We start from the raw sequence: 12,443 nt of genomic DNA, 5'->3' as shown, positions 1-12,443 counted from the left end.
TAAAGTAAATAATTCAAATACTGAGCAATATTGTATGCCAAAAAAATGGGACCAAATACTAAACTTTTGACTACTTTATTTATAGACTTGATGTTTGACATAAACCTACCTTAGCTTCACTTGGTGTGCTGGTAGGAGTAGTTTGTGTGTTCTGCAGGTGTCTCCATAGCAACCTGTTGCTGTTGTCCTCCGTTCTCCTTCAAGAAAAGGAAGGAAATGGAGTGGAACAGTATTAATAGGTCCCTGAGTTGAAATAAACACCCTATTGTCATCCCTTTAAAGGAATACTTCAGGATTCCTGTATGAAGGAAGTTAGAGGTAGTTTAGTTTCGCGAGCCAATGCTAACTAGCGTTAGCGCAATGAATGGAAGTCTATGATATCAACTAGCATGTTATCAGTTACCATAGACTTCCAGTCATTGTGCTAACTCTAGTTGGTAATTTCTACGAGCGCTAACAGCACGCAGAGACATAAAAATGGTATCCACAAGTTCATCTGACTCTGGGGAAGTAGATAAAGTAGATTGCCAAAATTCGGAAGTATCCCTTTAATTAGTTCCGCATAGTTAATGCTTCTGGTGTTGGTTCGGGTCTTACCTCTACAGGGACACTGGAGGGAGGCACTGGTTGGTACTGGGGGATGTATGTCCCCTGCATAGTGTTGGCAGGCATATACTGTGACAGGATGAGAAGAGAAGAAACCATCAGTCATTATTACTGTGTAGAGATCCAACGTCAACAGGCCTTACAACATCATGCAGCTGAGACATAGGCAACTGCTTTTCTTTTCACTTTCAACTGCAATTCAGTACAACTCGATTGACCTTAACTCCATTCAGGTTCGTTCAATGTGTTTTAGTCTTGAGATGAGACTAAGGGACCAAAGGAGAGGGCGTAGAGTGGGTATCTGTGGGGTGTTGAAGGGAGTGGAGGGGGAGATGGAGTGGGTATCTGTAGGGTACTAACCGTGCCTGTGCTGCCCAGAGATAGGTGGCTGAGCTGCTGGGTCATGGGGCCCATCATGGAGGTGGGCTGGATAGACATGGCATGGTCCATGGTTGGAGTCAGGACTGTGCCCTGGGAGAGAGTGAAAGGGAGGGAGAGAAAGAGGGTGAGTGGAGACAGAGATAAGTGGAGAGAGGAAGAGAGAAAAGAGAAGGACAGTAAGCCAATAAATCAGAGACATGATTGTAGAGAGTGACAGAGAGATAGAGGGAGAGAGGGGAAGATAAGATAGAGAGGAATATAAATAGAGACAGAATGACAAAGAGAATAAGAGCGAGAGAGATAGATGAGCAGAACTTCAAGCTAACCAAATGTGGAGGGAATAGTAAGGAGGAAACTTTAGCAGCAGAGGTAGAGAATACTATTTACTACTCACTGCAGGCTGCATGAGGTACGACTGGTGGTGCATCCAGGAGGGACTATGTAGCTGGAGAGAGAGAAGAGGAAAACACAGGATCTTTACACAGAAACACAAAGGGGAATGAGTAGAGATGAAATCTGAATCAGGACAGGAATTACAAATAACAATAACAATGACATAGCTCCAATGGCTACAGAGATTTCCTCCTTCATGTGTTTGTGAATGGCGGTTTGGTGATGGTGTGTGTGTGTGTGTGTGTGTTCTATGTCTGACCTGGTAAGATGAGACTGGTGAATGCATGTAGGGAGAGAGGGACGTTTGGGCGATCATCCGGTTTGGGGTCAGACTGTAGGGTGACGAATAGAACCTGCACAACATACACACATCAAGACATGCATGTCAGAAAAATTCTTACAAAGGATTTACTCTAAAATAAATGAGCATAAATAATAAGAATGTATAATGGCTTGTGCATGAAAGTTATTATAAAATGATTGAACTTTCAGTTAAAACTACAGCTCAATCAAATAAACTAGTGGTGTAATGCCTCCTGCATCCACCAGGCGTCTCTGTTTAACAGGGACAGAACTCCTGACTGATGTTTTTTTGGGGGTGGGCTGACTATTTTTGTCTCTCTGTACTCACCCATTCTGTAAGGCTGTGGGGTCATATGCTAACGTCATCCCTCCCTGGGACAACAACACAAAGAACTCAGAATAAAAAGCCATGAAGGTCACATAATCACAGATATGCACAAATAGAATGTTTAGTTAGGTTAAGAATGTTTAGGGTTAGACACACAATCCTATCTCTGTGAGATCAGATTCCAGCTCTCTCTTGCTTTGACAATGACCTTATTTAGAACATGCAGTCTCTAATTCCAAAAAGGCAATTCATGAATGCCTCCACCCGTGAAATCAAGCCTCTCACCGTCTCTCCGTCCCTTGCCCAGGGCCTGCCATTCTGAAGGTACTTCCCCTGATTCTGCCTCTTTTTCTGTCCCCCGTCTGCAAACTTGCACAATAATGGTTCCGGGGGCACTGTGGGAAAGAGAAACTGATGGAATCAGAGGGGGAATTCTGTAGGAGGCAAGGAATAACAATCCACTGGAAGAGTTGAGGGGGGAAACCAGGAGCCTGGGATCAGAGACCAAGGCCCTGTTCAGACAAAACCCCTAGCCCCTAACCTCTAAATACTTGTGGAGATCTGAGGGGATTCAATAGGTTTAAGCAATATGGTGTTATCTCCACATTGCCCTCTGACAGATGGAAGTTTGTGCCATATTGCTTATACCTGTCCAATCCTCTCAGATCTCTGAAAGTTTTTAGGGGGTAGGGGATAGCAATTGTTTCTGGATACAGCTCTCGATCTGCCATCTGAAGTAAATAACTGAGGATCATGTGGTATCATAACATGGTGGAGAACACATAGATGAGACAGGTAGAGAGATCTGCTCACCTGGAACTCCTGGTGGAGTCTTAATAAATTTCCCATTAAAATGTTGAATAATGGCTTCGCACTTTTCTGTGGACTCCATCCTGAAACACAGTCAAACATTCAAGCCCATTAATCAGAGAGACCCTGGTGTGACCCCTGTTGCTGCTGATATAGCATGTACCTATGGCTGCTAATGGATCATTCCACCAATTAGGTGCCTTTTGAGTAGTGTAACTTGGATCATTTTTGTATTTTATTTCACCTAATTTGAACATTCTGCCATATCAAGAGGTTAACTTAAAAAAACAAATGCTCTAGTGAGTGCCAATTAAGTGCCAAATAAAGTAACAGGGTAGTTTTCCACCACAAAATGTCCAAAAAGAGAAGAACCAGCTAACCTGCTTTTACACTATGATTTGACTATTATATGTTCAATGTTTCTTTTGAAGAAATTATTTAAAAAGGAACAGTTTCACCATATTAAAACGAGAGTTAAGTTCACAAAACAAGGTTGACCTTAAAATGAGGGACCGTTTTTTTTGTTTTTACCTTAAAATGAATCACTAATCACATCAAATAAATAATAATCTTCAGAAATGACTTTGTCAATGCAACAACATAACTAGGGCTTTACAATTATGGTGAAAACTCGGAGGACTGTTGGGGTTAAATGGGCTTAAATCTTCCTAGAAGTCATCGAGTGTCATTATGTAACGACTCCCACCGAAGGTGGCTCCCCTTCCTGTTCGGGTGGTGCTCGGCGGTCGTCGTCACCGGCCTACTAGCTGCTACTGACTTTTCCTCCCCCTCCCTTTTTGTTGATTATTGACACCTGTTTGTGGTTAGGGTGATTTGTGGGGCTTTATTACCCAGCAGCCCGGCCTGCTGGGTGTGCGGGATTGTTGTGTGTACAGTCTGTACATTCTTGTGTGTCAGGATACGTGGTCGTTGGTTTATGTTTATTCGTGTTTCTCACTTTGCTTGTGGTGAAGCATTTGGTTTAGAGGAGCGTCGTGTGTTCACCCGTGTGGGGAATTAAATTTGGAACGCTACTCTGAACTCTCTGTCTCCTGCGTTTGACTCCTTGCATCCACGACACCCCGGGCATTACAGAATCCCGCACCAATTATCGGAATGGAGTCAGCAGGAGCAGCGGCAAACCCACTCCCATCTATGGAGGAACGGGTGCTCCATCACACTACCGTACTCCATCGCATCGGTTCCGCCATGGATCAAATGATGGAGAGAATGGACCGATGGGAGAGGAGTGGTCTCCTCTCTCCACCTGCAGTCTCTCCAGCTCAGGATTCCTCCTCTCCTCTCTCACCATCCTCCGGCTCCAGCGCTCTCCGTCTTGCGCTCCCGAGGGAGTATGATGGAGCGGCAGTGGGATGTCAGGGGTTCTTGTTACAAATAGAACTGTACCTGGCAACCGTGAGACCCACTCCCTCGGGAGCGGTGAGTGTCCTCATCTCCTGCCTAACGGGTCGTGCTCTGGAGTGGGCTAACGCTGTCTGGAATGGCCCAGATTCAGCGAAGGAGCACTACCCTTAATTTTCCCGCCGCTTTCGTGCGGTGTTCGACCATCCACCTGAGGGCCGAGCGGCGGGAGAGCGACTGGTTCATCTCAGGCAGGAGAAGAGGAGCGCCCAGGATTACGCGTTGGAGTTTCGGACCTTGGCCGCGGGGTCTGGGTGGAACGACAGGGCCCTTATAGATCACTACAGATGTAGTCTCCGGGAGGATGTCCGCAGGGAGCTAGCGTGCCGGGACGAAGCTCTCTCCCTGGATGAGCTTATTGATATGTCCATCCGGCTGGACAATCTGCTGGCTTCCCGCGGCCGTTCGGAGAGGGTCCTGTGCGTTCCACCACCCAGCACCCCTGCACCCATTCCCATGGAGTTGGGAGGAGCCGTGCCGAGGGGTACCGGAGGAGGAGGCTCCCCCTGCACCAGCTGTGGTCGGAGAGGACACACGGCCGATCGGTGCTGGGGGGGTCCATCTGGGGGTCGAGATGGCAGGCGGAACATTTCTCGGTCACCTCAGGTGAGTAAGCACCAGACTCACCCAGAACCCCCTGTTTGTCATATGTTTGTCTTAATTTTTTTTTCTTAATTTTTTTCCCTCTTCCCAGCATAAGGCACTAGTCGATTCAGGTGCAGCTGGGAACTTTATGGATCGCGGACTCGCCATCAAGCTAGGTGTTCCGCTTGTGCCGATAGATTCTCCTTTTCCCGTGCACTCCCTAGATAGCCGGCCATTAGGGTCAGGTTTGGTCCGGGAGGCCACGGTTCCACTGGACATGGTGACGCAGGGGGATCATAAGGAACGTCTAAGTTTTTTCATTATCGATTCGCCTGCGTTTCCAGTGGTACTGGGGATTCCCTGGCTGGCTAGTCACAATCCTACTATTTCGTGGAAACAGGGGGTTCTCCAGGGGTGGTCAGAGGAGTGTTCTGGAAGGTGTCTGGGAGTTTCCATCGGTGCCACGTCGGTGGAGAGTTCAGACCAGGTGTCCACGGTTCGCATTCCCCCCGAGTATGCCGATTTGGCAATCGCTTTTAGTAAAAAGAAAGCGACTAAATTACCACCTTATCGACCGGGTAGGGATTGTGCGATAGATCTCCAGGTAGACGCTGCGCTTCCCAAGAGTCACGTGTACCCTTTGTCCCAAGAGGAAACGGTGGCTATGGAGACATATGTCACTGAGTCTCTGGGACAGGGGTACATTCGGTCCTCCATCTCACCCGTCTCCTCGAGTTTCTTTTTTGTGAAGAAAAAGGAGGGAGGTTTGCGTCCGTGTATTGATTATAGAGGTCTAAATGCCGTCACAGTGGGGTTTAGTTACCCACTACCTCTAATTGCTACGGCAATGGAATCATTTCACGGAGCGCAGTTCTTCACAAAACTGGATCTCAGGAGCGCGTACAGTCTGGTGCGTATTCGGAAGGGAGACGAGTGGAAAACCGCATTTAGTACCACATCGGGCCATTATGAGTACTGCGTCATGCCATATGGGTTAAAGAATGCTCCCGCCGTTTTCCAATCCTTTGTAGACGATATTCTCAGGGACCTGCACGGGCAGGGAGTGGTTGTTTATATCGATGACATTCTGATCTACTCAGCCACTCACGCCGCGCATGTGTCTCTAGTACGCAAAGTGCTTGGTAGACTGCTGGAGCATGACCTATATGTCAAGGCTGAGAAGTGTGTGTTCTCCAAACGAGCCGTCTCCTTTCTGGGTTATCGCATTTCCACCTCGGGGGTGGTGATGGAGGATGAACGCATTAAGGCCGTGCGTAATTGGCCGACTCCGACCACGGTAAAAGAGGTGCAGCGGTTTTTGGGTTTTGCCAACTACTACCGGAGGTTTATCTGGGGTTTTGGCCAGGTAGCAGCTCCCATTACCTCACTGCTGAAGGGGGGTCCGGTGCGTTTGCAGTGGTCAGCAAAAGCGGACAGAGCTTTCAACAGGTTGAAGGCGCTGTTCACGGATGCGCCCGTGTTGGCGCATCCGGATCCCTCTCTAGCATTCATAGTGGAGGTGGACGCGTCCGAGGCTGGGGTAGGTGCCGTGCTATCACAGCGCTCGGGTACGCCACCAAAACTCCACCCCTGCGCTTTTTTCTCTAAAAAGCTCAGCCCAGCGGAGCGTAACTATGATGTGGGGGACCGGGAGTTGTTAGCGGTGGTCAGTGCTCTGAAGGTGTGGAGACACTGGCTTGAGGGGGCTAAGCACCCTTTTCTCATCTGGACCGACCACCAGAATCTGAAGTATATTCGGGCAGCTAGGAGACTGAACCCACGTCAGGCAAGGTGGGCCATGTTCTTCACCCGATTCCAGTTTACTCTATCATACAGACCGGGCTCCCAAAACATAAAGGCGGATGCACTGTCCCGTTGTTTTGACACGGAGGATCGGCCCACCGAACCTACCCACATCCTTCCCGCCTCAAGGCTTATAGCACCAGTGGTGTGGGAAGTGGACTCGGACATCAAGCGGGCATTAAGGGCGGAACCCGCTCCTCCTCAGTGTCCGGCGGGGCGGAAGTACGTGCCGCTTGGTGTTCGGGACAAATTGATTCGGTGGGCTCACGTCCTACCCTCCTCGGGTCACCCTGGGGTGAAGAGGACAGTGGGGAGCCTTCGGGGGAGGTATTGGTGGCCTACTTTGGCTAAGGATGTTGGGTTTTATGTCTCCTCCCGTTCGGTATGCGCTCAGAGTAAGGCTCCTAGGCACCTTCCTAGAGGGAAGTTACAACCCCTCCCCGTTCCACAACGGCCTTGGTCGTCTATCCGTAGATTTCCTGACCGACCTTCCCCCGTCTCAAGGGAATACTACGGTGCTGGTGATTGTGGATCGGTTTTCTAAGTCCTGCCGTCTCCTCCCGTTGCCCGGTATCCCTACAGCCCTGCAGACTGCGGAGGCATTATTCACCCACGTCTTCCGGCACTACGGGGTGCCGGAGGACATCGTTTCTGATCGGGGCCCCCAGTTCACGTCCAGAGTATGGAGGGCGTTTATGGAGCGTTTGGGGGTCTCGGTCAGCCTTAACTCCGGTTATCACCCTGAGAGTAATGGGCAGGTGGAGCGAGTGAACCAGGAGGTGGGTAGGTTTCTGCGGTCGTATTGCCAGGACCGGCCAGGGGAGTGAGTGAGATATATCCCTTGGGCCGAAATGGCCCAGAACTCTCTACGCCACTCCTCTACTAACATGTCCCCCTTTCAGTGTGTATTGCGGTACCAGCCGGTCCTGGCACCATGGCATCCGAGCCAGACCGAGGCTCCTGCAGTGGAGGAATGGGTGCAGCGCTCCAAGGAGACATGGAGGGCCGTCCAGGAATCACTTCAACAAGCTAGTGGACGGCAGAAGAGGAGTGCTGACCGCCACCGCAGTGAGGCCCCCGTGTTTGTACCGGGGGACAGGGTCTGGCTCTCGACCCGAAACCTGCCCCTCCGCTTGCCCTGCCGGAAGCTGGGTCCACAGTGTGTAGGGCCCTTCAAAGTCCTGAGGAGAATAAACGAGGTGTGTTATCGATTACAACTCCCTTCCTATTATCGTATTAACCCCTCGTTTCATGTGTCTCTCCTCAGGCCGGTGGTAGCTGGTCCCCTGCAGGACGGTGAGGTACCGGAGGTCCCTCCTCCCCCTCTCCTCATCGAGGGGTCCCCGGCGTATAGGATACGAGCCATTCTGGACTCAAGACGCCGGGTGAGGGCCTGCAGTACCTCGTGGACTGGGAGGGGTACGGTCCGGAGGAGAGGTGCTGGGTCCCGGTGGGGGACATTCTGGATCCATCGATGTTGAGGGATTTCCATCGCCTCCATCCGGATCGCCCTGCGCCTCGCCCTCCGGGTCGTCCTCGAGGCCGGTGTCGGCGCGCTGCGGGAGCCGCGCGTCAGGGGGGGGGGTACTGTAACGACTCCCACCGAAGGTGGCTCCCCTTCCTGTTCGGGTGGTGCTCGGCGGTCGTCGTCACCGGCCTACTAGCTGCTACTGACTTTTCCTCCCCCTCCCTTTTTGTTGATTATTGACACCTGTTTGTGGTTAGGGTGATTTGTGGGGCTTTATTACCCAGCAGCCCGGCCTGCTGGGTGTGCGGGATTGTTGTGTGTACAGTCTGTACATTCTTGTGTGTCAGGATACGTGGTCGTTGGTTTATTCGTGTTTCTCACTTTGCTTGTGGTGAAGCATTTGGTTTAGAGGAGCGTCGTGTGTTCACCCGTGTGGGGAATTCAATTTGGAACGCTACTCTGAACTCTCTGTCTCCTGCGTTTGACTCCTTGCATCCACGACACCCCGGGCATTACACATTAGCACTAGCAAGTTGTTTTCATATAAAAAAAATCGTATTTATAGAATTTTCTATACTAAAGTGGTCTATACTAAAGGGCACTTAATTTAACAGGTTTTTAAAACGCTATATTTGTGTACTCATTTCATTGAACGACCCTAATGTAGCATGAAGCTTTAGCATGTAGCTTTAGTATAGCTGCTGGTGTAGCATGTAGCTATTGGTGTAGCATGTAGCATGTTGCTAAAGCTGCTGCTGGTGTAGCATGTAGGGCCCAATTCCGACACGAGTTAAGCATGCATAAATCAAACGTAATTTCCTTTTTATGCACTTTTCTCTCTATGCGTACAGTGCCTTCAGAAAGTTTGCACACCCCTCAACTTTTCCCACATTTTGTTGTGTTACAAAGAGGGATTCAAAGGGATTTAATTGTCAACGAACTACAAAAAAACACTAATATGTCCTGTGTGAATTTAAGTATGCTCTCTCTAATTCTCTCTGTCTTTCTTTCTCTCTCTCGGAGGACCTGAGCCCTAGGACCATGCCTCAGGACTACCTGGCATGATGACTCCTTGCTGTCCCCAGTCCACCTGGCCGTGCTGCTGCTCCAGTTTCAACTGTTCTGCCTGCGGCTATGGAACCCTGACCTGTTCACCGGACATGCTACCTGTCCCAGACCTGCTGTTTTCAACTCTCTAGAGACAGCAGGAGCGGTAGAGATACTCTTAATGATCGGCTATGAAAAGCCAACTGACATTTACTCCTGAGGTGCTGACTTGTTGCACCCTTGACAACTACTGTGATTATTATTATTTGACCATGCTGGTCATTTATGAACATTTGAACATGTTCTGTTATAACCTCCACCCGGCACAGCCAGAAGAGGACTGGCCACCCCTCATAGCCTGGTTCCTCTCTAGGTTTCTTCCTAGATTTTGGCCTTTCTAGGGAGTTTTTCCTAGCCACCGTGCTTCTACACCTGCATTGCTTGCTGTTTGGGGTTTTAGGCTGGGTTTCTGTACAGCACTTTGAGATATCAGCTGATGTAAGAAGGGCTAAATAAATACATTTGATTTGATTTTGATTTGATTTAATATCTCTTGATTAGAGTATTCAACCCCCTGAGTCAATACATGTTAGAATCACCTTTGGTGGCGATTACAGCTGTAAGTCTTTCTGGGTAAGTCTTTAAGAGCTTTGCACACCTGGATTGTACAATATTTGCACAGTATTCTTAAAAAAATGTTTTTATCGCTGTCAAGTTGGTTGTTGATCATTGCCAGACAGCCATTTTCAAGTATTGCCGATTTAAGTCAAAACTGTAATTAGGCCACTCAGGAACAATAAAATCCAGTGTATATTTGACCTTGGGTTTTTGATTATTGTCCTGCTGAAAGGTAAATTTGTCTCCCAGTGTCTGTTGGAAAGTAGACTGAACCAGGTTTTCTTCTAGGATTTTGCCTGTGCTTAGCTCTATTCCTTTTCTTTTTATCCTAAAAAAAAACTCACTAGTCCTTGCCAATGACAAGCATACCCATAATGTGATGCAGCTACCACCATGCTTAAAAATATGATGAGCGGTACTCAGTGATGTGTTGTGTTGGATTTGCCTCAAACATAGCGCTTTGGATTTAGGACATAAAGTTCATTTCTTGCAAATGTTTTTGCCGTTTTACCTTAGTGCCTTATTGCAAACAGGATGCATGTTTTGGAATATTTTTATTCTGTACAGGCTTCCTTCTTTTCTCTCTGTCATTTAGGTTGGTATTGTGGACTAACTACAATGTTGTTGATCCATCCTCAGTTTTCTCCTATCACTGTCTGTAGCTGTTTAAAGTCACCATTAAAGTCATCATCATTTCCTTCCTCTCCGGAAACTGAGTTAGGAAGGAAACCTGTATCTTTGTAGTGACCTGGGTTATTGCTATAACATCCAAAGTGTAATTAATGACTTCACCATGCTCAAAGGGATATTCAATGTCTGTTGTTTTTTTTGCTGTGACGGAGGTGTGTCTACAAATACGTCGTATTCTGACCTTAATTCTTAATTCCCTAATAATTCCATCACCTTTACGTGCCAGGAAACCATGAATATGTCTGCACGGGACAGATTTCTTCACCCTGCTCCCGCAGCTTTTCATACCACACCCGCCCAAATAGCTTAGGGTAAATTACCATTGATTCTCACATGGCTCATTATATTAAGCTATCGGTATTACTGGGCTATATCAACCAATATGCTAGGTGTAGTTTGAAGAGAGTTGGAAACTTGCACTTTCTCTTGAGATATTTTTATAACCTACCTTTAAGGAGTGGGATGATTTTCAGACGGAGACAAATAACGATGATCAATATTTATTTCTAGGCAATGTAGTAAACTATAGCCTAATCATATTTAGGAAGTACATTTCCTTGAAAAGATAACTGCCAGTGATTCTCCGCCCATGCATAGGCAACTTACTCTATTTCAATGAGACCCCAAATACTGTATACTAGGCACACTTGATCTCACACGCCCCAACCAGGAGAGGAAAGTTACTGAAGTTGAAGCAGTGAATTCGGAATGTGAATAATGTGTCAAAGTTGTGCTTTTAATACAATAGGTAGGACTAGGCTAACGCATACAAAGCAGAAAGTCTACCGTTTTCAAATAATCTGGGGGACAGCAAAGCATCCCAAAGTCATCTGTCTGACCACTCGCTCCCACCTGCAGCATGAAAAATGAAGACCACTCCGCAATGATCTGCCATGACCCTCTAAACTGAAGCATATCAACAGATCGACTTTCGCAAGGTAAACTATATGAAATGCTTTGCGATTATGCAGAATTTAAATTGTATAGCGTTTTAATTGCAGGGATGGGCAGTCTCAAAGGTCTTATTATTAAAGGCTCCCCGACTCCCTCTGTTTCCTATTTCTATCATGTTAAATATTAGTCACTATCAGTATTGACCGTCAGTAGTCCTAATAACAACACATATTCAACTGCCAATTTACTGTTAGTTCCCTTCAGTTGGTATAGCCTAGATTATCATTCAATTTAATTCCATTGTTTCGTTTACCTTCATTTGCTTGCTCTGTAAACGCAGTCACGGCCATGTGGTTGTTGCGGATAGGGCTGTTGCAGTACTGGCAGTCATGCATCATGAAGGCAGTCAAATTCCACGTTACCGTTTAGTCACGGTAATTAGGCTTTTCCAAGCTCTGATGCTGCTGGTTATTAGTAACCTACCAAACTTGCTTACTGCCTGGTACTCAGCACTCTATTGTCCCTATAATCACTCTGGCATCAATGCAAATGTATTCGAAAATCTAATCAAACACTTCATGAGAGCCCATGAGCTCATGTTGCGCAACATTTCAATAGGCTAGGCAATTGCGGAGAAACAGAGTGATGGCCTCTATTAAAAAGAGGATCCCATCAGCTTTCTATAGGCTAAGCCTACTATATTTATTTCTCAACTTTCATACAATTAAGCACATTGCTTATATTTACAACAGGATTATAGCCTACCTGGCTGGCATGAAAATAAACCATGGGGAAAAGCGTCCTCCATTCGCTATTTAAGTGCATAGATGACATGTATTTATTCCGCTGCCCCGGTTTCGATACAGGTGCATGATAATGGTCCGTTCTAAATCAAAACAAATTTCATACATATATTAAATAGTATATGTAAAGATTAAATCAAGAATAGTCTGATGGGTGACAACATTAGCCTATCACTTGTGAATTATATATTATCACTTGTGAATGATGCCAAGCATAAGAAACAATGCCTTTTTTTACGACTTTTTCTAATCATAGTCTCACACCTATTGTAGCCTAGCCCATAGGCCTATA

General features: G+C 47.2%; 1 protein-coding gene across 4 annotated transcripts in view; it reads right to left on the bottom strand.

Moving 5' to 3' along the window:
* LOC120061773 (RNA-binding motif, single-stranded-interacting protein 2-like) overlaps positions 1-12,443 on the bottom strand; it is a 78,236-nt gene that overhangs the window by 14,012 nt on the left and 51,781 nt on the right. For all 4 annotated transcript variants that reach the window (XM_039011628.1, XM_039011627.1, XM_039011626.1 and 1 more), the window contains exons 6-13: positions 2,825-2,904; positions 2,297-2,406; positions 2,012-2,055; positions 1,640-1,733; positions 1,382-1,432; positions 967-1,077; positions 598-675; positions 110-197 (exon numbers count right to left, since the gene is read on the bottom strand). In XM_039011628.1, the coding sequence (XP_038867556.1) occupies positions 117-197; positions 598-675; positions 967-1,077; positions 1,382-1,432; positions 1,640-1,733; positions 2,012-2,055; positions 2,297-2,406; positions 2,825-2,904 (649 nt within the window). In that variant the 3' untranslated portion in view covers positions 110-116. The remainder of the gene's footprint in view (positions 1-109; positions 198-597; positions 676-966; positions 1,078-1,381; positions 1,433-1,639; positions 1,734-2,011; positions 2,056-2,296; positions 2,407-2,824; positions 2,905-12,443) is intronic.

Source organism: Salvelinus namaycush, chromosome 2 (assembly GCF_016432855.1).
Source record: "Salvelinus namaycush isolate Seneca chromosome 2, SaNama_1.0, whole genome shotgun sequence".
Lineage (NCBI taxonomy): Eukaryota > Metazoa > Chordata > Actinopteri > Salmoniformes > Salmonidae > Salvelinus > Salvelinus namaycush.
The sequence above is the reverse complement of the archived record's forward strand: the minus strand, read 5'-3'. Positions and strand labels throughout refer to the sequence as shown.